The following is a 26,734-nucleotide window of genomic DNA, read 5'->3' on the forward strand; positions in this document are numbered from 1 at the left end:
TACAATGTAAGAGGAAGAGTAGACAGCCCACATGGGGTACATAAGAATGACTCTAAGTATGGGGAAAAGCATGCACAGCGCATTGAAATGAACAGGAGGGATGTAGTGTGGAGAGGAGTAACGCGACTGCCATCGAAATGTAGCCTGGCCACAGTGGGCCCAAATTATTAGTACTATAGTTAAAAAGAGGAGGCCTAAACACCACTATATACACACACACACAAACATATAATACATTTGTAGACATTTAAGAATAAAGACGGACACATCAAATGACATCTTCATTAATGATTAGACCACATTTATTTCCAAAGATTTGCAAACATCCCCTATAATCAAATTCATGAATAATGCAGCAGGTGGGAGGGGAAATGTGTGGGTTCCTTCCACATCTCTTTAATATCACCCAGGAGTGGAAAAGACAAACGTATATCCTGCCACATCGATAACAGTTTTTGTAAACATAATTCATCGTCTGTCCTCAGACAGCGAGCGCATTGCCTCTAAAAACATACATTCTGCATTATGGGTCGCAAGCATACATCGTGACAAGTTAACAAAATGCTTTCAGTTGCAAGTCAGGGGATAAAATAGGCCATATGTTTGGGAACGATATGATAAAACAGCCATTGGTGATGGATGCAGACTCAGAGAGCGTATGCGGAGGCCAGGAGTGATGTGTTTAGCCCCTGGAAAGCATATACTAAAGTGATCAGGTTGCCATGGTGTCCTCGTGCCCTGCCCCTATTGCCAATTCCTCGATCGCGTACCCCTATCCCTCTTAACAGATGTGCAGAATTGGAGCTCCCACCCATTTCACCATCACCCACTGTTCCTAGGTCATCAGGGGCCCTTTCATCCAGTACTCACTGTTTTGGTCACCAGCGACCTGTAGGCCCATGTTTCCAATGATAGGCAGAAACACTAACAGTCCTGGCATTGAGAACGCTGTTGTTTAAAAAGTCACTACAGAGAAGAGGTCTCCTTCTTGGCATGGGACTGTGCAATCGCAAAGGCATGGGTGACAATGCCTCGCCCTTTATCCGCAGACCCCCTCTGTGGGTGAAAAAGGGCTCCCTCTCAATGGAAGAGACCCGCTGCCATTGGCGATGGCTCCTTAGAAATGGACAAGGATCTCTCTGCACAGGTTCAGGACCTCCATATTGTGAGAGGTGCTTCGGCTGAAGAGAGAGTCAGACTGATAGTGGCTTTTCTCATGATGCCAAATGCAAATAGAATATGGCTTTACCACTGCTGCACCTAAAACCAGGCTTTCCAGTGAAATGATTGGCTTCAGAGGAGACAGCCTCCGATGCGGAAAGTAGGGATAGGTGGGTCTGCCACTACCTACAAGTCCAGGTGGTAGAATCCATGTCCACAGACTCAACTTTACGGCTTAGATGGCTAATTGGAGACAGCCGGGTTTTTCTTTATTTCAGAAAAAAGAAAAGGGTCAGGAGTTTCCCCAAAGATTGAGAGGCCGTTCTCGGGGAGGTAATTAGCAAATAGGAACAATGTCCCCCTTTCCCGACTTTCCAATCTTGCAATGGCTGGCAATGACGCTGAAGAAGACCTGTGTTGCTGTGAAACATGCAACAAGTCCGAGGACCTACTTTAATATGCAAGCTTGCAAACATATTGCGCCAACAGCCATATGGAACTATCTACTCTCTGTCTTGCATTTCTGTTTTTGAGTGAGTCAAAAAACAAAGAGAGGCTCATAATCTGCTGACGTCATTGAACAAGTAAGAGAGGGTAATTGGGCCACAGGGGCACTGCTACTAATGTAACCTTCAATAAAAGGACGGGTTTCAAAAGCATTTTCATGTACAGAAAAAATAAGCAAAATGAGATTTTGTTTGTGGGAAAAATGCAATTTCCTTCATGACTGGGGGAATCATAGAGACCAAATGCCTTTAAGAGGAAATGATCCCATAAACTGGGGCGGGGCATAGCCACTGGGACAGACCAGTCAACACCAACCAGGCCGGAAGGGTGTGATCTGCGGTCCGAGGCAAATGGTGCTGACCAAGAGGTTGGGAGTAGCCACAGAGCACTGTAGGTAGAGGTCCAGCATGGTCCCATCAGTAGTTTCATTCCACATGTCCTGAGATCTGATTGGTCCACAGAGTCAATCCCTATGAATGATGCTCACTGTTTTGAACATCCTCGTTCTTTGTGAACCATTCCGAGAAGCCTACTCAAAAGGACCATTATACACAGCATTCTGCCCCTTGTTTACTGGATAATGCTGTGTTTTTATGGAATTTTACATTTGCCTAAATAACGCTTGATTGATTGACATTCTCGGTTACTTTTGATAAAAAGCGATTTGCCGAAGATCACACAGCATTGATGCAGGAAGCTAAATCCAAACCGGTTTCATAAATGCTGAAGCACATCCATTTTCGTTCTGGCGTTCCATAATTACCCAGAAGTTGAGGTTTGAGAACCTGAGTATTGATTTTGGACAGTAGTGTTTTGGAGAGAAACGCTTTCTCCGGCCTACCACAGATCGGACACCAACAGGAAGTGTATATTTTCACATGTTGAGTAAGAGTGACATGCATCGATCCATTCATGCATGTACTGCTGAGGATGGATTTGTTCTAACAGAATATTGCACTCAATCAAAGACACATTGTAATGTAGTAGGGCATGGAACATACATGGGACAAGTGGACCAGTTGACTATCGTATTCTTCTTCCATTCTACGATCCCATAACACAAAGGTAACACATTAGATCCCCACTCAAAATAGCCAGACATAACTGGCAGACGCTACAAAAGGTTTTTGCACCTCCTAATCTCTTTCATAATCCGAGACAGCCATCCTGGCCCTGAAAATAAAATCAAGCATTCAAGCCCTGGCCAACGACAAAACAAGGGGTTCTTAGCATAGTTACTAGAGACTTGGAAGGACACTTTGGCAATACATTGTTAAACATGGACCCCTCAGGACTGGATCATTTTTTTCTGTGGGTCGAACACATATCGCTTAAACCAGAGGTCGATCATGACCGGTTGGGTCTCAGTCTTCCCGTCGTCCCCTTTGATGGAGGAGGCCGTGTCACCCTTTGCGGCCTTGGCTTTCTTCTTAGAAGCCGAGGTGAGAAGCTGCTTGGTCTCTGGCTGAAGTCCACCTGAAAGAGACATCACAATTTGTAAGATTTAGAAACAACAAAATAGAAGCACTTGGCATTTAATGCTGGAAGTTTTGTGTCCTTTACAGGTTTCGCAATTTATTTATTTATTGAGTATTTATAATGTACCTATAGGCAAGGTGTTTCAAGGCGCAACGATTAGGAGGGGGTGTGTGAAAAAAACAGGGATGAAGAAAAACAAAAACGGTCCTACTAGGTATTCTGATATTCGGATCGTGCAAGTGCAGTAACAAGAAGTGCAGGGGGTAGGGAGGGTGGAAGTGCCAGGAAGGGCCCGTGCGTTGGTGAGTGCCAGCAGAGGCCTGGTGGACAGTGCCAGGGGATGCAGAGAGTGCAGGGAAGAAGGGCCACATGCTAAGTGAGAGGGACGGGGGTGGAAGGGCTACAGGGTGCAGTCCCAGCCAGACTAGTGCAGGGGGAGGGGCCTGGAAGGGAAAGTGTAGGTGGAGGTGGGGGAAACAGGGAAGACCAAGTGCAGGGGTAGACTGGTGCACTGTGATACTCTGAAGGAAACAGCCAGCCAGTCAAGAGACAGTAGGGGCATTAGGAGGGGAGGGGGAGAGGGCAGGAGGAAGAGAAAAGGAGGGTCTAGAGAAGCTTCCGGAATTTAAGGAGATTCGTCTCAAGTCTGAGAGGGGCAGGGAGACCCTTCCAGAGAGAGGCATCTTCAGAGGATAAAGAGCTACCCCACACTATCTGCTTGGAAAAGTCTCTTATCTGCAGAGAGTTGGAGCTAGAATACCAAAGGGCTCCAGCAGGGGGGTATTTAGGGAGAGAGAGTTGGATGTAGCTGGGTCCCGGGCCACAGAAAGCTCTGTGGATGATGCAGAGGGTCTTGATCTTGACCCTAACAGCAACTGGGAGTCAGTGGAGAGATTGTACGGCTGGAGAGATGCAATCCCTGGGCTTGAGGCCAAGGATAAGTCTTGCAGCCCTATTCTGGATTAGTTGAAGGGGGGCGAAGGGTAGGGAGACCAGATTTAAAAAGTAAAAAACCGGGACAAGTCAATTAACATAAAAGTAGGACTAACTCTTGAAAGTGGCTGTCAAGGCACTGCACTTCAGTAGCATTTGGAGGAGAAGGGGGTTTAAGTGTGTTCAAGGAAACACATATTCTAATTAATTCATCACAAACTAAAACTATTTAAATTGTAAAATGCAGCATTTCTTCTGTGTGAGATTGTGCATTCCTGCAGCCAGCGATAAAGACCTACTGCAAAAAACCGGGACCCCTGAAATTTCCAATGGGAACATAATCTTGAGAAAGGGGGACAGAGCACCAAATATTGGGACAGTCCCCGGAAAAACCAGGATATCTGGTCACCCTAGCAAAGGGAGGAGTTGGGTAGCTTGAGGAAGAGGCTGTTGCAGTAGTCCAGCCTGGAGAGGACCTGAGCTCTGGAGACATTCAATCTCTGGGGAAAGGTGAAGAAAGGGAGAATGTCTTCGAGGGGGTGCAGCTGAAAGTGTGCCTACATGGCAAGGTCCGTGATGTGAGGAGAGAAGGAGAGAGAGTAGTCGAAGATGACACCGAGGAGGGACAGGGGAGGGAGTGCAGGGGGTGCGAACAGAGTGTAGGAGGGAAGGAGGGAGCTGGGGTCCCAATGAGAAGGAACTCAGTCTTACTGGCATTAAGGCAGAGATCGTTAGCAGCACACAATGACTGAATAGCAGAGAGACAGAAATGAGAGAGGAGGAGGCAGAGGAGGGAAGCTTGAAGGAGAGCTATGCGTCATCTCCATAACGCTGGAAGTTAGGAGAGACGGTAGAGATCAATTGGGCTAGAGGGGCAAGGTAGATGTTGAAAAGCCAAGGCGAGAGGATAGAGCCCTGAGGAACACCACATGTGGAGAGTGAGATGGAGGAGAGAAAGGGGACCAGTTGAACCTGGGAAGGTCTGGCAGAAAGGAAGGAGGTCAACCAGTCTAGAGCCAGGTCCATGATGCCAAGGGGATCACAGAGCCAATTTAGAAGGGTGGCATGATTGACCGTATCAAAGACAGAGGAAAGGTCAAGAAGGATGTGAACGGAAGGAGAGTTGGAATTGAGATTAGAGAGCAAGTCTTCACAGGTGTTCATGAGAGCAGTTCCATGCCAGATTGGTGGTCATGGAGACAGCCAACAGATTCAGTTTGGCGGATAAGCTGGGAGATGGCCAGCTTCTATAAGTGTTTGTCCAGGAAGGGGGTAATGGAAATATGGCAGTAGTTAGCCGGACAGGAGGGGTCAGCAGAACACTTTTTAAGGAGAGAGTGCACAAGGGAGTGCTTGAGGAGTAACAGGAAGGTTCCAGTGGCAAAGGAGTGATTGCAGAAATCAGCGAAGGCTGGAGCAAGGGAGACAATGTTCTCCTTGATAGTTCTGGAAGAGCAGGGGAGCACCTGTTTGGATGAAACTTTCATAGAGCGGTCTTGTTAGAGACCTCATTAGGTGATATGGGCAAGAAAGAGGACAGTAGGAGGGGAGGGCAGAGGGGGGCCAATGGAGGCCTGAGCATGGGCGAGGGAGAAGGGAGTGGTGTAGAGGAGAGTGAAGACAGGATGTCCTCAGTTATAGTAATGTAGTGAGAGGCCAGTCCAGTGCAGAGGGCCAGGGAAGGCAAAGGAGAAATGGAGATCTGCAGTGGGATTGGCGGGATTGGCGAGTTCCTTGCAGAACAAACATGGGAAACATGGGAACCCTATTCTAGTATGAACGGGTGCTAGCTTTCAACAATGCACGGATCCTCGGGCACTCATGCCTCCAGTGTCTACAGCATTGAGCTTCATTCTCCAATGAAAGGATCTGCAACTGTTGGCCTCCCCAATGAAATCATGGCCATGGCTAAGATTGTCTAATGACCTGGACATGGGTTTGCAACATAGCTTCCTCCTTTGACCGTGTTTTCCCATTCTAGCAAAATACTTCGTCTCCATGTGCCTCACTCCGTTCCGGTGTTAGCCAAAATAGGGAGTGCTTTTTCCCAATAAATGGATTAATGATGATATGGAAATTCTATAACTGGGCACCACGTTGCATTAGATAACATTCTGCAGGGCACGTCCGTGCGAGAACTGAGTAGCGCCCATGATAGAGGCAAGGAGGGAGGAATGGCATTTACTGACTTTCGTAGTGGGAACGTGCTTTAATACTCGCTTGCACATAATGGCGCTACAAGACAGACATGTTTCAAAGCTCTGTAAATACGCAGTAAGTAATTTTTTCTAAAAAGAATATCCGGTGAAAGGCAGGTACATTTTGTGTGCTTTTTACTTTAACATTGCAATTTTGAGAGTTTGCGGTCACCAACACAACCACATGACAAACCTATCAAAGAGAAACCTGAGTTATTAGAGCTTGTGCACTAGCCCTAATTGTTAGGTTGTTGCCTGCGGCAAATGGCTAACACGTAGTCAGCTGTGAATCTAGGTAATAAAAGACCTATGGACAAAATGGTACAGCACCCTTTGCATCAGGGTTATACAAATACTGTGCCCCGTTTACTGCGACCCAAGAAAATGCAGACTTTTTTATTTTCAACCCCTTTTTCACCCCATATATATGTTGGGGTTGGGTACAGTATATAATGTATGAAGGGGAGTCGGCGCCCATCTCCCCCGCATATATATGGTGTGAAACGGCGGTTGAAATAAAACAAGTCAGCATTTTGGGGGGTCACAGTAAACGGGGCACTATAAACACATAGATGATCCCTTTACATCTAATGAAGCAAATATAAAACTGCTGCATCCCGCAGTTTAAGAGTCATATAGTGTTAAGATGTTCATAAATGTGAATGCAGGCGAGTTTCCTATGAATCATTAGCGCAAGTGTTTTGGTATACAGCATGGCACTTGATTTTTCGCATATATGTGTTTCGTACCAATTGTGCTTTTTCAAGGCAATGAGAGCTAGACTGCCTGAAGTATAATACTTCCTCTGGTAAGTCACACTGGGACCATGAATGAGTCAGGAGGTATAAAATAAGCTTGGATTATTAGTTAAAGGTTAAAGTATAGGTGGGGAACAGGAGAGCAGTAGGATGACGTCCAGACAGGTCTAGCTCCCATCCTGAAAGTTCAGTTCAACCGACAAACCTAGAACCTACAGGTTCTTCTGGTTCCATGGCTCACACAACATTCCGGTAACGATAATAAATACACAAAGTGTATTAGACTGCCCTCTCGTCTTTATTTCTGTGTGGAGCTATATACATCAGTCTTTGGTATAATACACTGTGTAAGTGCACTGTGGTTTCCTGTGATATGATATATTTTATTTGTATCGTGCTTGTACACAAGTGTTTCAGAGCATGACTAGGCAAGGGAGAGGAAGCAGGGGAGAACACAAAACAACAACGATCTTACTAGGCCCAGTGACATTGAGAACGCGCAAGTGCATGGGAAAGGGAAAAGGGAAAAAGTGCATGGAACAGGAAGAGTGGAAAGTGCAGAACAGATAAATAAATAATAAATAAAATAAATAGAAAATGGAGGCAATACACACTGGTAGTGCAGCCAGCAGTGACAAGTGCTGTGTTTATGACAACAGACTGGGTACGTCTGATAAGTTCAGAAAAGAAGAAAAAGGCGGGGGCTGTATGGGTACAGATACAGTCCACCAGTGCAAGGGGTGGCCAGGAGGCAGTGCAGGAGGAGGGTGGCATGGTGAGCAGGTACCTGGGCCCAGGGGAATGTGGGTGGCCAGGTGCACAGTGCCATTTGTGAATTTGTTACTTGTAGTGACAGCCTATCTTAGTAAGACGACCTGTAGCTACTCACAATTCATAAACTCAGAAAAATGGTGTGCACTTAAAAGGGTTCATTATATTACAGACTGGGGTACAGATGTCCCCAAAGAAGAAGAGAAAAAGGCGTTCTCAACACACTGAAAAAGCACAACTGGATCGAAAAAGTGTCGGCAAAAAAAGCAAGTGAAATGCCATTTCACAAACCTGAACTTTTTCCATGAGAAAAACTGAATGTTTATGTTAATTTAAGGAGTGATCACTGCATAATGGAATTGCTTCTTGGTGCAAAATAAAGATAAAGAGAAGGCAAAAACCAGAGAGCACGTGGGTGCAACAGTAGATTGTGGTTTCCTTGAAAGTGATTTTGAAGTGGTAAATTTGGTTGACCTAAATTTGGTTGTGGGGGGCCGTAAATATATACAGTGGGGGTCAGAGGGTAAGAAGGGAGTGCAGTGAGGAGGGAGGGGATGTATGATGGGAACTATCCCCATTACAAGAAGAAAAAAAACGAATTCAACAATAAAATGTATCAATTTCACATGTATCAACAAAACAACATAGAACCGGATGCAGCATTCACCATAATAGAACAGTCCAAGTTATTGGCGAGGGCCTTTTCTGAACATGTAAGTGTTGTACTGTATATTTTTCTATTTGGAACATTAACACTACCTATTTGGATAGAAACACATTCAAAGTAACGTACACCTAACCTAAATCACTTGGCTATATCAAATACAGCTTCCCTATCACTAATCCTGGAACCATATGTGAAGTATTTAGGGCTTTTCAGATTTCATGCACAAAATCACATCACAATCAAGTCATGAAGCATATGATATGAGGAGTCAAAAAGAGAGGGGACTACAGATCCACAGTTTAGGTAATGCTTGAGGCATTGTTGAGAGCGCTTGAGCAACATTTGCCATATTTGGTCAGAGTCCCGCAATTGCTCTTTAACTCCGTTGAGAAGCAGGGGCGATCGCCCCAGGCCCCCAAGAGGTTTCTTCGGATGCGGAAAAGGTACAAGGGTGTGTTGTAGGTGCCTGGGGAGAGCATAGAGGGGGTGGGGGTGGGAGGCTCTTATAGAAGCTGTTCTGGGTGTAGATTGCAGTAATATTTGGTGCACAGTGTACAAGACACAGAACGCCATCTTGGAAAATGCGGGCATCTTTAGATTGAGGACTGATTTGGCGCTGCGGCCCTGATGGTAAACCTAAGCATAGAACATAGAGGTACATGTGTGAATGTGGGCAAGAGCTGCAGTCTGGGTGGTATTGGGGAAGGCCAAGGTTATAAACCTGTCATTGTTTCATATTGTTAGCACATGTAACCGAGAAAGAAAGTGCCCAGCATGACCAAGAGCTCCCTGAAAGCAGTTATGCCACGTGAAGGAGGGCACAAGCTTCTGATCTAGTCTGGCCCAAACCCTAAATCATACTGACCAGGTGCCCCCATCTCAAGACCCTAACATTCCAGCATACCAGCCAGTCTAAGACCCCAGACGATAAAACTGTTCGAAAACCCATTTGTTATAAAGATCACCAACAGAATATTGAAGGCCACTGTGATTTGTGCTGCGAGGTGTCGGGGAGGGAAAGTAACACATTTAACGCAGGGTGAGAAGACCTGGGATGGCGCTGGCGCGCCTGGGACAGAGCAGGGGTTTGATAGAAAACATGACCTCAGTGGTGTACAGGAGCCGTTTTCATAGAATTCCTGTCTGCTCTTTGGAGAGGGGCGTGGCTTCTATGAAGGTGCAGGCCGTTATTGGGACCCTGTGACAGAGGAGCTCGGGTGAAAACGCAGATGTAAGTACACCTCATGCGACCGTCAACAACGAGGGGGGTGCTAAGAGGGAAGGGAGAACGATGAGTGAAACGGTGTGGGGGCAGAGTGCGGGAGAGGGCGCGAGGGTGAAGAGCAAACTGGTGGGGGACTGAGTTGAGGAGTGTGTAATGACCAAGTGGTGTTTTTCCGATGGTTTTATTTTTTGTATTAGTATAAGGATATTGTTGTTAAAATATGAGGAGAGGAATAACAGTGTGGGATCCTTTCCGACCTAGGAGAGAAGGTGTCGCCATATTTATAATGTGTGATTAGAAGAGACAAAAGTAGGGGCTCTGCATAATTGGAGAGCTCAGATTCCTGCGCTCAATATATTCCGGGTGGAAGAATGAGTTAACATAGTGGTTGTTGTTTTAGCTTGTTATTTTGGTTTGTTGTTTTAGTGCATTGATTATTATTTGTGTAATTGGTGGGGACCAAGGGAGAGCCTGCAGAAATAGTACAAGCGTGGAGCGTGAGCAGTGAGAGAGCATGTGCGGGGCGGGAGTGGAAAGAGGGGGTGACCGGTGGGCAGGTACAAAGAACTGGTAGTAACATTTACAACAAAGTGTGCGCGATTCATAACGTAAAGTGGTGTTCAATGTAACGATCATTATCAAGGGGTAATGTCTCCATTGGAATACATGTATAGTGCTTTGCCATTGTATAGGAACAAGATTGAGAAGTACCACAAACAGTGGTTGGCAGAGACACAGGGAGGGAGGCCCCGCGCATGGCCAGAGCAGGGTACAAATGACAGGGGGATACTGGACCATTTGTCCACGTTTCTAGTGACCAAATATAAAGGTAAAAACCTTCAGAGGACGAAAGAGATTTTAGATTTGTGAAAAATGGTGGAGGACGTAGAAGGTAACAATGACGGCAGATCTCAGAGTGGCGACAGGACAGTCCCGCCCCAAGTACATTTCAATCACCAACCCCCGGGGCAACAGAACAGCCCCCAACTAGAGGAGGGCTCTACCCACTGGCCACCCGCTCAGCCACAGGATACACCAACCCAACTTATGTGCCGACAACCGCCACAGCGCCAACCTTATATCACACAAATGACACAACACCTAATGTCACAACACAACGAGACACCAAGCTGCAGAAAGACTTAGAGAATGCATAAGAAGCAGGGAAGGGGAAAGCAAACCAGGGTGTGGGCTGGATGAATAGAGGGTAGGAGATATTTTGTAAAGGTTGGACAGCACTGCCATAAAGGATGTGCGTATCGAGAAGGGGAAAGCAGTGACCGAGGAGTGGAGAGTGTAGGTTAAGAAAGTGAGGTCAGACAGGGAGGCAGGCAGGGATTTTTTGGACGGAGAGTGGGGTACCATTGATGAGTTAGATGACGAAGAGGAGAATGAGGCACCAGAAACTACTTCACGGGTGGAGACCTTGTGGCCCAAACAGGTTAGGAACAGGTTTTGGAAAATAGCAGTGGTGCAGAAAAAAGGAAGTGACAAATAGAAAGTAAAGAGAGGAATGGGCACGCAGCTGCTGCTGCTACAAAAAGGCCCAGGGAGGGCGCAGTATGTGCCCTGGGCCCAGATGGACAAGAATAGTTTTATAAAAGCGCTCCCGCCCATTACTTTCGGGGCCGTGAAGTGGATATACGCATTCGAGAAGCATACCGCAGGTATCCCGTTAGCTGTGGGAGACATGAAAAGCTTATTTGTGGCTATTTTGGAAGATCAGGAGTGAAGATGCGAGACCAGTGGTACCGATCAGTTCCTCTTTCCTATTTTGTAATCAAAAGGGAATTGCTCAAAGAAGTACAGAAGACGCTTGAGGCAAAGGGGCGGGCTGAAATACAAACTATAATTATACACCATTGTAAGAGAATTAAAGAGAGGGAAAAGGAAACAGCACAGAGGCTTCAGCTTGAGGAAGCAAAACTAGTACAAAAGAAATGTGCTAAAATAGCAGTTGAAGGGGCGGTAATGGCAGTGGCACAGATGGACTCTGTGGAGCAGGCAGCAGCTTGGACAGACGTGAGGATAGCAGAGGTTTGGCCAGGAGGGGAACAAGGACAGTGGGGCGGCGGTTTGCATCCTCAACACCCTGAATGGTACCAAGGAGGTCAGCAGCAGAGAAGAGGAGGGTTCAGAGGAGGATTCAGAGGTATGGGGCCAGGGCCAGTGCAATGTTCGGCGTGCGGGAAATTGGTTCACTTTGTGGGAGAATGCAGGAGCTGAATGGGGACAGGATACAAACTATATGCTCCCGCAAGACCAGTGCGGCAACCACAACCAATTCAATTCCCATCCCCAATGGCCACGCCCATCCCATACAAAATACACCAATCGTACGGTGGACCTGTGCCCTGTGGGATGTTTTTACCCATGCATCCAAGCCCTACCATAAAACTGTGCAGTACTGGCATGGAAAACATCATGATGGCCAGAACTCCCCAGAGAGTGCACAGGGAAAACATGAAGAATAGGCTGCCACCCATTTTTGCCTATGTTGTGAGCACAGGAGGGCACTGCCTAAAACCAACATTGGGCTACACACACAGTAGCCTGAAACCATTGGGAATGGCAATGCCGATTGCCAAAAAGCAACTCAGAACTGTGGGGAATTCATTTTCTTAAACCTAAAATGGTTGCAATACCGGTACTCACCACTATCAGAAAGCCGGCGTTTTAAAACCACCAGACTTTTGTGTAAAACTTAACAGAGGAACCAAAACCAGACCAAGGAAAGACTTGCTAAGAGGTGGATACAATGTAAAACTATATTCTGAAATGACTTGAAGGAAGTAATTATTTAATGTATAGGTAAAAATTGAAAGTTTGATTTAAACTGGGAACTAAAGTGACATTTAGCTGAATTCTGCCTGACAACTACCCCCGACAGGAGAAACCTGCTCAGCCACTCTTCCCAGGCCTAGCTGCATACTGCTTCCTCACCAAAAGGAGTTGACACCTCTCTGATTAGATTAGGGGAGGGGCACTGCAGGAAACTGAACAATGGACTCAGGCAAATGTTATATTGGGGGGGCCGTAAAGTGGCTTCCTCTTGGGAGAAGTGGGAGGAGAAGTGCCTGTGAGAGCCAGCTGAGCTTGGGGGAAGTGGATTAACCAGTTATTCCACCATGTGATGTGGGAAGCCACACCCCTGTTTGACCAGGGCACAATTTTAAAAAGATAGATAACTCATAGTGTGGACTTGTCAGAATTATATAAGTAATATCATTATTTTTGTGATTTTTCTGTGCACGTTTTAAGAGGCGTTAGGACCCTGTGGTGTATTCTGGGGGGTTGCTAGCGGAAAATAGGGTCTCACTCCAAATGTCTGCATGTTAAAAATCTGACACTTCATCAATTAATGTCCATACTCCTTGCGCACAGTGTGTAATTTTTGGTAAATGTCTGATATTGGTTAACCAGTCAAAAAGCGCAAAATGTTGTCATTTTTTAATGCAAGCCCCCAGGAAGATCAGAGGCGGACAAGCATGGACCATAAGGAATATATAATGTGTACATATAATTTCAACAAATTGTGTATCTGGGAAATATGTATTTGAATCAAATATAGATTTGTGGGCAAATTGACCAGGGGAGGATCCTCTGACCCATAAACAGACCTCATCATGATGACAATCCATTTCCTTCCCCCAATCATGGGAGAGGGGAGAATTGGGCCAATGACAAGTAGAGGGGGGCAGGCTCAGTTATGCCACGCACACACCCACTTCCAAAACACATAAAAAGAGACTGCTGGGACAGGTAGAGACATTCAATTCCATTTTCTGCGGGACGCTCTTCAGAGACCAGAAATTTACTTCAGAACTTAAAGCAAGGGCCTAAACCCACAAACTGAGAACTCTTCTCAGCAGGCCTCAGCATCCTTAAAATAATTTGCAAACGATTCCACAGCCGGGCGAGCTGTCTGAATTCTTTTGCCAAGAACTTTTGCCAGTACCCAGAAAACAGTGTTACATCCAGAATCCACTTGATCCGGACCGGAAAGCAGAGCAGTATCCAGAACCAGAGGCCGCTGTATCCAGAGAGGCTAGACCAGCAGAGCAGAGCTGACCCCGACCGCTGTGAGCAGAACCAGAGATCCGGATCGCTGTGAGCAGAACCGGTGCCTGATTGACCCGCCGAGCAGACAGAACCGCCGCCGGACGTGTTGACCAGATCCGTGACGAGGCCTATTTCAAATTTATATTGTGAGTACCTAGCAGAACTGTGCAGAACCAATCTCTTAGTTAAAATAATCTAATTCAAGCTATTTTAACCTAAGTAGAACTGCCTCCTAGAAATCGTGTCATCTGTCATTTTTAAAGCTGCACAACTGTCACCTGTCAATTCTGCAGCTGCAAGCTGTCACCTGTCATTTTGAGTTTTACTTTAAATCCGAAAATCTACCTTTATTAAATCGTCCGTATCTCTTGAACCGTTTGGGCTAGGAACGAAATTTAACTTTCCTCTGAAGCCTAGAACCAACCTCCTACTCCTTATACTTTTACCACAATCGCGATTTATGCACTCGCAAAATTTAACGCGATTTGGCCTGATTTCATCATCTGTAAAAAGATAGCCGCTTTTGCCTGAACTGCTAAAATTCGTTTGCAACCTAATAACCATCCCTGAACCATTGCTAAAGTGAGCCTGAACTAATACCAACAAGCATCTCTCACTCACCATGAATCTCTAGAGGGAATTAAAATCAGTTAGCACATCTTCCCATCCATTGCCTTCACATTTAAAAGCACTTTGGGCCTGTGTTTCAAACTTCTACCTGTTTCCTCTAAGCTTGCTGGGGGGGGAACTGAATTCCGTATTGTATTTGATTGTATTCCTGAAGACTGTGTGTGTTACTTCCATCTCCTTGCATTGCATATAGGGGGGGGGGGTGAATTGCCACCATGGGAAAAGTCATTACATTGTCTTTTGTTGAAGCCATATCAAGTTATTTTCTGTACTGCATTTCATTCATCATTGCGTTTCCTTGAACCATATAAAGCATTCTTTCCCACCTTATTCTTCTGTTCCTATTCATAAATGACCTCTTGTTGATTACTGCTCATATTCACAAGTGTAATATCCATCATCAATGTATTTATAGAAGTGTGATATATATATATATATAGATTGTTTATATTTCTCAAATAAACCTTTTAAATTTGCAAAACAGACCTACTTCTTGGCTCAGTGGGGTCAGGGAGATCTAAGAGAGGGGTGTTATATAAGGGTTGTCATCCAGAGTACATGAACTGGACCTAAAAATATATCCATAAGGGTTTCCCTCAGCATCCCAGACTAGGCATTGACTTAGCTGTAGTGTTGAAGTGAAGCCGCTTAACAGCCCACAGCCAGCCAGCGCGGTCCCAAACGGGACAGTGGCCCCATACAGGTGGGTTAGTGTGATGGGAGGATACCCTTTCACACTCCCGGGAATGACCACATATCCTGACTAGGACTGGCCACAGAAAGCTCTTGTGTACCCAGTCCTGTCCATGACTACCCACCATGACGAGGAACCATTGGTGGGCACTGACATAGGCAACAAACAATTGATCTTTATGGTCGACACAGGCGCCACTATATCATGCATCAGTGAGGGAAACTTCCAAATATCAGTTTAAACTCTTGACATGCAGGGCTTCTCTGGGGCTGTCATCACGGTTCCATACACAGAAGAGGTAGCAATCAAAATAGGAGGGAAAGAGGTGCATGCACCCCTATTATATTCTGAAACAACCCTAGTAAATTTGTTTGTGCGTGACCTCCTAAGTAAGCTGAAAATGACCATCTCCTTCACAGACAGGGGGGTAATGTGCACCACTCGAGGTATGTGCGCAATAAGAGCAATGGTGATAATACACACAGGAGGAGGGCAGATGGTGGTTTGCTGCATTACGGTTGACCCTGATTTTTTGTGTACAGGATCACAGTTTAACTTGATTTAGTGCCCCAAATTGGTAAAGCACGTTGGCGAGTACCATCTGATTTAATTTTTAGGCCTGTTGTGACCACAAAGCTTGTGGCAGGGACAATATTTTAATTGGATTTGCAAGGCCTAGTGATAAAAAGGATTGTTGTAATCACAACTAATTCAGGTGGGTGTGAGTGGCGTATTGTGTTGTGTATTGACCCCACTGTGCTTCTGAGAGAGACCTCAGATGCAGAACTGTTTGAGGATCGGGTTGATAATGGGGAGATAGTGTTAACTATTTGCATTCCGTGTGAGATTATGGTGCAGTATCGTAAGGCGCAATTTTGATTGATGGTCCTCATTGCTCTGCCCACTTTCACTGACAAAGACCTAGAGCAAGTCCCCGAACGACTGTGGGCGGCCAATGCCCATGATGTAGGGATCCTGCAGGGAGTGATACCTGTAAGAATAACACTAAAGCAAGGTGCAGTGCTGCCCAGAGTAAAATAATACCCCGTCGAAAGAAGCAGAGGGATACAAGATACCATCACTGCACAACTCAAACCAGGGAATTATTGTGCCCTCCATCTCCCATGCAAGACGGCCATCTATCCAATAAAAAAGGCAAAAGGTGGGAGTTGAAGAATGATTCAGGATCTCTGCCCCCTAAATGACATTGTACAGGCAGAATTTCCTGTAGTTCCTAACCCTGCTACAATCTTGTGCAGCACCCCCAAACATGCAACACATTTCACAGTGGTGGATTTAAAGAACGCTTTCCTCTCCATACCCCCTGCATCAGGATTCACAATGTCTCACCGCGTTCACGCATAGCGGAATCCTTTTTGAACAAACAAGACTGCCACAAGGGTACTGTGAATCCCCAGCATCTTTAACAGGATATTACATGCCAATCTGTGGAACTACCATGTGCCTAGTACCATGATTCAGTATATGGATCACTACTAGCATGCAGCGACAGTGAACAGCAGTGTAGAAGTGATTCAATCACCCTTTTACAGCTATTAGCATACACAGGGTACAATGTAGACAAGACTACATTGCAGTACTGTCTTCACTAAGTACTTTAACTGCGCCAGCTGATATCGGTCCATGACAAAAAGATTATACCAGAGCGCGCTGCATCAGTGCGCAGTGCTGCGCAGCCCAGGACGGATAATGAAATGCAGAAGTTCCTGGGACTGTGTACCTATTGCTGGGCATGGATTTTAGATTACGCTGCATTCATCAGGCTCCTATTGCAAGGCCTTAAGGAAGCACAAAAAACAGACAAACCAATTTTGTGGACAGGGGAAATGCTTACCAATTTCAAAGACCTGAAGGGAGTTATTTGCACCGCACCAGTACTAGCAACCCCTGATTACACCTAAGAATTCTATCTTTTCTCCCATTCGAATGGCCAAATGATGACTGTAGTGCTCACACAGAAATGTATGATGGGCCACAAGACATTGGCCTATTACAGTGGTGTGCTAGATTCAGTGATGCAGGCCCAGTTTCATTCTGAATTGGCACTTGCTGCTGCAGCATTTGCAATTTAGAAAATCTCCACAATTGTCATGGGATGTTCGGTGACACTGTATATTGAGCATGCAGTGTTTGCCATCCTCGAACGATCCAAATCAACCTTGACCACACAACGGTCATCTGCATATGAGGTCATCTTGTCCAGCCCACACATACACACTGTGAGATGCAACACTGTAAACCCTGCCACGTTCCTTATGGAAATGTGCACTGACGAAGAACTTGCAATGCGTGACTGTGTGACCTTTGAGGGAGAGGAGGAGGACATTCACAAATGAAAGGACAGTCCACTCGAAGGGGGCGGGGGGTCCTCTTCATTGACGGGTCAGCAACAATTGACCAAGGGACAGGCCTGAGGAACGCAGTGTGGCAGTTGTCTGCCTAGTGGACAGAGAATACTATGAATGTATGGAAGAGACTGTCTATTCATTATTTGCCACCAAGCAGCAGAGTTTATAGCGCTCATTGAGGTGCTTCCAGAGGCCAAGGGTTGTCGTGTGACTGTTTATTCTGACTCCACCTACGTCACCACCATGTTGCACTGTGGCCTAGAGTGGTGGAAGAGGAGGGCAATCAGGAGGGCTTGTGAGTCCCTAGTACAGCATGCAGCATTACTATATAAGCTAACAGATGCCCTTTCACAGCCCTCCATGGTGGCGGTGGTGAAATGCAACGGCCATACCCATGACCCAGTCGAGGTCTCAATCGGTAACGCTGCCGCAGACGCGGCGGACATAACAGGCAGCATATATCCCTGTGCCCAATACCCAGTAATAGCATGGGGACGAGCTCAACTACCGGAATCTTTCATTCGCTACCACTTGCTCAAATTATTCAACTACTGGGGCACGACACCCAGGAGGAGAAGGATTTGTGGGTGAAAAGAGGATGCAAGCAGGCCCCAATAGATATATTTTGGTGGCAGACACTAACAGGCAAAGTAGTTATGCAACAGGATCTGCTGCTGGTCACTTTCAACCAGCTGCATCACCCGTCACATGTGTCCAAACATCATATTGCCGCATATTTACAGGAGGACTGGTTTATCCACAATCTGCAGGAGTCACTATCCAAAATGGTGATTAAATGTACTATGTGCCAGTCTTACAGTCAAAGGTACCTTGCACTGCCCGACTGCTCTGTTCGGCAATTTACATATCGATAACGCGGACAAGGAAGAGAGGTGCAATGGCTACCGTAACCTAATAGTGGTGGTGTGTCACTTCTACCGATGGGTGGAGGCTAGTCCTTTGCACATCCAGATTCCAAGTGTGCCGCTAAATATTTGGTCAGGGAGGTTTTTCCTCTGTGAGGGTTGTGTGATGTGTTAAGATCCGACAATGACACTCACTTTTTCAATGAGCTGTTTAAAGATATAACAGCATTACTGGGCATCAAGCATCGGATGTGCACAATTTACCAACCTCAGGCCAACGGGATTGTGAAGAGGTTCTATGGTCTGTTGAAAAGGGAACTGTCCAGGCTATGCACCACGTTACAGAAGAATTGGGTGTACTGTTTGCCCTTGGCACTGTTTAGCTTACGAGCGCAGTCCTGGCACGCCCCTCTCTCCCATAAGGAAAGCATTTTATGCTCACAGGGCTCTGTGCGTTCTTGGAGACGAATTCAGGGATTACCTTTCTGCCCTAACAAAAGCAATAAAATGTATTTATCAACAGATTTCACCACCACGATCTGAAGACATACCCAGCACTGCAACTACCTCAGTGATGTCACCACCGCTTAAGCTGTTCCCCGGCAACTTAGTTTACGTGCAAAATGTCCGTCGGTGGAGCGAGCCTAGGTCAAATGGTCCTATCAGACATCTTCAAAGCACCCAATGTCACACAACCCGCACAGATTGAGTGATTGCCAAAGGTATTGCCACACACACTGATTGCAGCACCCATTATACTGTTAGTGTATATTTCATAAGCACAACTATTTGTGGTTGGGAGACCAGTATTTCCATTTGTCGACTTCATGTCCACTGTTTACAAAATATAAACACTGCTAAGTACAGTTTGTATCTCTCTCTCTCTCTCTCTCTCGCTCTCTATTTGTTTTCTTGTTCTGATGTTCTCTTCCCCTTCTATTCTTCCTGTGTGTATTAAAGAGGAGCTCCTGTGTGCATTTCTTTGGAAGCCCACATAATTTGTGGTCAAATGACCACTCCATGGCAACTACATTTTCATCCACGTAAATGTGTGTCATGCATTGTGTTGCTGGATTATTTGTCAATGTTTGTATTGGGAATTTATTTAGGACGTAGATTTATATGGGGTGGTCATATAAAAGGGGGGAACAGGGGAATGTACAGAGGAATGTTACTAATATTACTAATATTGCCAATGTTTCAGTCACACACTCCCCATTACGTGCTAATGGGACTGTTATGCCTAAATTTTATGGCGAAACTGATAAAGTAAAAGCATCTTTTGTTCACGCACATAAAATCACAAAGCAAATTAGCAGGTTTACGGAATTGGTCATGGCATTATTTTTACCCAAGTTCATTTTGTTGCACGTTACTGTCTCCAAAAGTCTCAGAAGACAACTAAGAAGAGCTAAATTTGATGTGTACAAAGGACTAGGCCTATATGTAATTGAAGACACTGTTGCACCATCCAGAATTATGTAATAGCTGGTATGCAGACATGCACTCAGTTGGCAAAAAGAGGGTTAATAGTCGGTGCTAAATTTGTTCCTTGATACCTTACGCGTTGGGAGCTCCCAAGGTATTAATGCCGCAAGAGATTCCACTCTTAGATGCTCAATGTTTCGTCCATCTAGCATTATGCAGGCTGCAAAGCACTTTCCAAGCACGGAGTGAACACCTTGTGATGATGAACCCGGATGAGTTGCAGTGTGCCCGAAACTCCAGAGGTACACAGTGACTACTATAAGAAACCTGAGGGTGTTCTTGCTTGTAGACCCCGGGGATCCTTTATTCAGGTGGCCAGGGGAGGGTCATCACGCTTGGATACCGACCCTGGGGGGGCAGACGAGCGAGGGAGGATCATCTGGGCAGGGGATCCTTGGGGACTGGGGATGGAACACCCTTGGGCTATACATGGTTTGAAGTTTGAAGTTTTTGAGCTTTTGTTTATTTATAAAGCGCAAAACCAGGCCCAGGGGCAACCGGGTGCATAATCTTTTAAACAAGGTACAGTAAACATCCACAGTAAATTTACACACACAAAATATACAATAAAGTGTACAGCAGGAGATACATTAGCAGATTAAGGTACAAATACAAAGAGGGGGTGTATACCTAAAACTTAAATTACAAATGGCAGGCAGGTCAGGGAGAGGAGCCTTATAGATCATGAGAGAAGAGCCACATTTGGCATTGTTCTTGAAGGTTAGGAATGACGGTTCAGCTCTGATAGGAGTAGGCAAAGTGTTCCAGAGTTTGGAAGCTAAGACTGGGAAACTCGCGCCACCTGCTTTTTGGAGTTTGAATCTAGGCAGGGTGAGGCTGTGGGTTTGGCCTGATCTCATGGGTCGAGCGGATGTGTGGAGTGTAAGATGGCAGGATAGGTAGGGTGGGGCCATGCTATTCAAGCATTTGTGGGTCAAGGCTAGGGTTTTCAGGGCAATCCTTTTATTTACCGGGAGCCAACGTACGTCGGCTCTGACAGAGGCGATGTGGGAGCGTCTCGGGATGTTCCCACATTTCCGACACAACCTTTTCCATACATCCACTCAGCTTTTTTGGGATACTGCCACCGCCGCCTACCCCAGCACCCTGTAAAGAAACGAAAGTCAAAACATCATGGGGAAACAACGTGTCCCTCAATCTCAATGCAAACATAATTCCAAGGGGACACTACATCTCCAATAATGCTCCTTTCCCATCTAACTATCCTAGGTTTCCCCTGCAGCACACCATCATACACAGGGAACCTACAATCCAAAAGGACTGTCTCTTAAAGATTAAGCTCCCTTCAGAGGAAGGATCAGGCATGTCACAAAGATAAGTTAATTGAAGGTCGGGCAACCTTCCCTCTGATTCCACACCTGCAGCCTGTTAACCTGATGCAGGTGTATAAAGGGAGCAGGCTCAAACTTAGAGGGGGCGGTGAGCAAGGCACAGCACAGGTACAGGGAGGCTGCATGGCTGAGCACTCAGGGGATCCCCAAGTGCTGACACTCTGACAGTCAGGAAAAGGTGAGACACAAAAGGGAGCCGTTGTGCGCAGAGCAGGACAAGAACCCAGCAAAGCCCAGGACTGACTGTTGGAGAACCTAGCGTGGTGTGGAGCAGGATCTCCCTGCTATGTCTGCAAGGCAGGGAAAGGAGGAGCAAAGTTTGGAGGCCTCGGCCCCCATACCCCCACCCAAGTTGCAAAGTGTGTTCATTTACCCGTAACAAGACAGCTGCCTGGGACAGGAGGAGGTCCTTATCCAGCTGGGAAGCCGCAACGAGACCCGTAGAGCAGAACGGATATCTCTCGACTCTGGCTGGTAAGCGGGAAACCTGGAAGGCTGGCTGGAGTGTAACTGTGAGGGAGAGAAGCATTGTTTAATGAGACTTTGTATGTATGTCAAGTGGCACGGCTCAAGCGAGCCCAGTGGTGAACTGCCTGAGAATCCAAGATCTATAAATGAACAACGAAAGACTAAGAGCGATAGTTGAAGTGATCACGAGCCAAGGGAAATATTGGTGCGGTTTTGAAAGTCTTCCAGAGTCTCTTTGTACCATTTGAAAGTAACTGCATGTGGCACCAAGAAATACAGAGTCAATGTGGTCCAACGCAAATGAAGAAACAAAGTAAATAAATATTTTCCGAGCACAGTGAAATGTAACAGTGAAAGTGAAAACTGAAGAAGTTAAGTGAACCCGATGAAAATCATCATGGAACTTGCAGTCCAATAAATCATCCAAAGAGAAAAGACAGAGTGGGACTTGCCGTGCAACAGATTGTTCACTCGCTACTTTTCTTCAACCTTACACAATCACGCGCCTGACTGCAGGCACTTGTAAAATTGAGGAACGGGGAACCAAGATACACTTTGTTTATTGCAAAGGAAGGCAATATTGTGAAACTAGTACATTCTTACGAATAGAGAAAGAAGATTTGTTTTTAAACTGTGAGAAGAAGCTGTAGTCTGGGAAAGGGAACCCCCATAGAGAAAGAAGAGAAACTCGAGACCGACTGAGGGATGTCGGTTATAAAGCAGAGGGGAGACCCAGACTCGGGTAAGGAGAACCCAAGGGGCCTCCTTGTACTGTGAACTATAAACTGTGAACCGTGAACTGAGAACTGAGAACCACAAACTGTGAGAAACGTAATAGATGCATTCAACAGCCAAAGTGTGGCCTGCTCAAAGAATTGTGTCACTCACTTGTCCTTGTCAGAGACCCAAAAACCCTGTGCTTAAAACGTGGGGAAGGGAGATATCTTGGACAGTACAAGAAGCCATTCTGACATATGATTTAGTATCACTAATTTTCCTTTTACACCTTCCTTTACACTTTTTGAATACTAAAAGAGAGGGCAAGGTTAGGTTTTTTAGCATAGGCCATTTATAATTTGACTCAGACTGACTAGGACTGTTTTCTTTTTGTTTGATGGCCAAGATTACTCCCATCTTAGCTATAGAGCCAGACAGGTGTTTTTCCAACCCCCGAAACTACCAATAAAAGGTGTTGAAATGTATACCCTTGTGTTTTTGTCATGGTACTATGTCTGTTTCACACTACAGAGACCTTATCTATAGCTGAAAGGTTTGAGATATGCAGCAAACAAATGGCAAGAAACTAAAATAAGCTGCATGGCAGGAGGACTCACAGGATTTGAAGAAGTGATAAACAAGGTGAATGCCATATGCAGAGAGTATTGTAATGAGCATGTGGCGAAACTCATGTGGGTCGAGGCAATGGCGAAACCAGTAAACGTGCAAAAGCAGGAATGTATGAACTGTGTTTTTACAACGAAGGGAGCGTCTTTGTGTGGACCAACAGCAGGTGCAATAAGACATAACACATCCCAGACCTCAATAAAGGGACAGCAGCTGTGATGGATACCTATTGGGTGTGCGGCCAGCAAGCATTTATGCACCTCCCACCAACCCCAGCAACAGTGTTGGATGTGCCTACCAGTGTAGCTGCAGCTGCCTATATTCCATATCCTGCCAGAAAAGGAGAAGAAAGAAAAATTACAGAGAAGGCGAAGGCCCAACTATCTGTCCCAAGATTCCTCACAGTTGTTCAAAGAAATACCAGATCAATATAGACCATACAGCAAGGAAGAAACCTTTTTTGCATCATTATTGCTACCGGGAGTGAAGACAGCCGCTAATGGAAATGGCTTCAGATTGTGCGCTGGGAGGTGGTACAGCTGGCCAATCACACCGAACAAGACCTCAACGCTATCAAGATGGGGATGCAAGCAATCCGGCTGCTGATGTTGCAGAACCGCTATGTGCTGGACCTCCTCACAGCCATGGAAGGAGGGGTTTGCAAGAAGATTGGCAATTCTTGCTGCACCCACGTGCCTCCACATGATGCAGCCAATGGGTTCCTCACCAACATAATAGGGGCCCTGTAGACCCTCGGCACCCATATGCAAACAGAAGCTGGCATTCAAAGGAGTGACTGGTTTGAAGACCATTTTTCCTGAGCACCATCGTGGATGGGGGCCATCATGAAACTGCTGGTACCAGTGGTAGTTTTCATGTTGGTGATCTTCTGCAACTGTCAGATGGGACTTCAGTGCTGTGCTAAAGCAATGCCTAGCAGCGCATTGATGATGGTTTCAATTGGGGAACATGGGGCACCTTGTGGTACAGTACAAACAGATGACCCTGACAAACCCTGCATGGAGAGAGTAAAGCAACGCCTACACCCCCCGAGGACCTATTACCACTCCCCCATCTGATCCCGAACACTATGTAGAGCACTGGGTTGACCTGGCAGGGGATGGAGAATGTATATACATGACGTGCACACCAGAGCTGTATGCGCAGGCAGGAGAAAGCTTGCAGCATGTGTGTAAAGCATGAGTACCCAAGGAAGGCACACTGCCATATCTAGAAGCTGAAAGGCTGGAGATGGAGAAAATTGAGAAGGAGGAGAGGGAAAGGCTTACATGCCAGTTCGTAAATGTGGGATTAACGAAAGGGGGGAATGTTGGAAAGCAAGGGCGATCGTCCCAGGTGCCAAAGAGGTTGTGAAAGTGGCAAAGGCCCATGTCTGTGTTGTAGGTGTCTGGGAAGAGCATAACGGGGTGGTGGGTGGCAACAGAAGCTGTACTAAGCGGTACATTGCAGCAAAATTGGGTGCACAGGGTACTAGACATAGAATGCCATCTTGGAAAACGCAGCCATTTTTAGATTGAGGCCTGGCTTTGCGCTGCAGCCATGACGGTAAACCGAAGCATAGAACATAGAGGTACATGTGTGAATGTGGACAAGAGCTGCAGTCTGGGCGGTAGTGGGGAAGGCCAAAGTTATCAACTTTTCATTGTCTCATATTGTTAGCACATGTAACTGAGAAAGCAGTTATCCCACGAGAAGGAGGGCACGAGCCTCCAACCTAGTCTGGCCCAAACCCTAAGTCATAGTGACCAGGTGCCCCCATCCCAATACCCTAACATTCCAGCCAGTCCAAGATCCCAGACCATAAAACTGTTCAAACACCCATTTGTTATAAAGATCACAACAGAATACTGAAGGTCGCTGTGATTTGTGCTGCGAGGTAACATGGAGGTAAAGTAACACATTTAATGCTCAGGGTGGGAAGACCTGGAAAGGCGCTGGCGGGATTGGAACAGTGTTGGGGTGTGATAAGTAACATGACTTCGAAGGTAGCCTCTGCGCCAAAGCCTGCAGTACCAGCTGCACATTAGGCCGCTGATAGGGCATGCTACGAGTTGCACACTTAATTGCTCATTATCAAGCCCGCCACAATGTGGTGAGAAGAGCCCCACGTGGAAGAAGATGGACAGGATAAGCTGGGACCTATGACCTGGCATCCCATATAGAGCAGGCCGCCTATATATAGGGTTGCACCAACCAGCTCTGTGGATTTGTACTCTATGTGATGTATGTAAGTTATGACACATTTTGCCCTTATAGGCTGCCGTCCATGTTGGTTTTGTTAGAGCCCTCTGTGGCAGCAGCGTTCTTTGCTATTGCATACATTGTTTTAATTAGAATAAACCTTGTTCTCCTTGCAAGAGGTTTGCTGGGCATTTTTACCTAGTGGGTTGTATATTTTATGGTGTGATCATTGAGGGGCTTCTCTACAACGCTTCCACAGAGAAGTACTGTGAACAATGCTATTTGTGCTAAATGAAAACAAAAAATGTCATTTTGTGGCACGCCTTGATTGCAGGTCATCCCACTCCTGCTCTGGCCCACTGATAGCCGATTGCATGACACAGTCCGCCTCATCACAGGTCAGGCAAAATCCGGCCAGATCTCACCCATCCTCAAGGTACTACATTGGCTTACCTGCCAAGCCTGAATCACCTTCATGACCATGGCTTCCAATGCCCCATCATCCTTAGTGGAAAGGCTGATATCTCCAGGCCAATTTAACACCACGAGTCAAGCCATCTCCAGATTAGAAACAAGGATCTTTGAAAAGTCAGAAAATGAGCATTCCCTTCTATGCCGCAGACTATGGAATAGCTGCCCTACCAGCTGGTATTCTATAAATAAATCAAACCCCCGCCATTTAAGGACTGGTCATGGACCGATCCATTTGCTAAACCCTTGCCCTTCCTTTATCTCAATTTTCGTCTCTGTAGCCAGTACTCCCTCTCAGACAGCGCTCCTCTGCTTCCTCAGTTCTTTGTGGCCCTCAGCATGAGCCACGGTGCTACCAGCTCCACACATAGTCCGCTCTTTCAGAGTTTTTGTTTAACAAACTACACAATTGGCCATTGCCAGAGGTTTAGTGGATTCTCATTATGTGGTTTCTCTTTTGTAGAGCAGCACTGCATTATTCGTCCATTAATTCCTGGCTATGGTGAGCTCCCTTTTACTCAACCTGCAGCTTACTCTCTCCACTCCCAAAATGTTGCACAGTCCAATGAAACGTTTCCTGTCCCCAACACTGGGAAAAGTCATATTTTAATTTGACCTATCAAAGCAGGCGGAGCCTAAGCCCATGCATGGCTTGCAAAGGATCAGCTTACACAGGTATTTTATTAAACCATATATCTACTCTCTACTCTATCAAGGCAGCATGCTTGGATTTGCAGGTTTTTGTGAACATTGGTTTGAATTCATTGTGTGCATCTTTCTTTCAACCTTTTCTTCGAGGTCCTGTTTTCATTTCTACACCATGCACCTGCAGGGGTGTTGCTAGGTCTGGTAAAGATCCGGGACTACGCTAATGTTGGGACTGTCGAGGCTAGCTAGCCTTTTGATTGTAGCCCCTGAGCTTCTATACGGAACTACAACAAAACAACCCTGGGCTATAGCCCCCCTGGCATCCCCTAGTGATGGCTTTGTGCACCTGGACACCGGCATAGAGTGGCATGGCTTGGTCGCAATGTGGCCTTTGCTTCACATGACTGACTCTGGTCTGGCTGCCTCTCGTCGAATCAATCG

At 46.1% G+C, this 26,734-nt stretch overlaps 1 protein-coding gene across 2 annotated transcripts in view; it reads right to left on the reverse strand.

The window, feature by feature from the left end:
• Positions 1-284: 284 nt before the first annotated feature.
• The window catches only part of EEFSEC (eukaryotic elongation factor, selenocysteine-tRNA specific), a 1,309,919-nt gene continuing 1,283,469 nt past the window's right edge, over positions 285-26,734 (reverse strand). Inside the window, exon 7 of one of the 2 annotated variants that reach the window (XM_069643359.1) lies at positions 285-3,144. In XM_069643359.1, coding sequence (XP_069499460.1) covers positions 2,957-3,144 — 188 coding nt within the window. In that variant the 3' untranslated portion in view covers positions 285-2,956. The remainder of the gene's footprint in view (positions 3,145-26,734) is intronic. The other variant, XM_069643360.1, reaches the window with a different exon arrangement.

This window comes from Ambystoma mexicanum, chromosome 2p (assembly GCF_040938575.1).
Source record: "Ambystoma mexicanum isolate Mex_15411 chromosome 2p, UKY_AmexF1_1, whole genome shotgun sequence".
NCBI lineage: Eukaryota > Metazoa > Chordata > Amphibia > Caudata > Ambystomatidae > Ambystoma > Ambystoma mexicanum.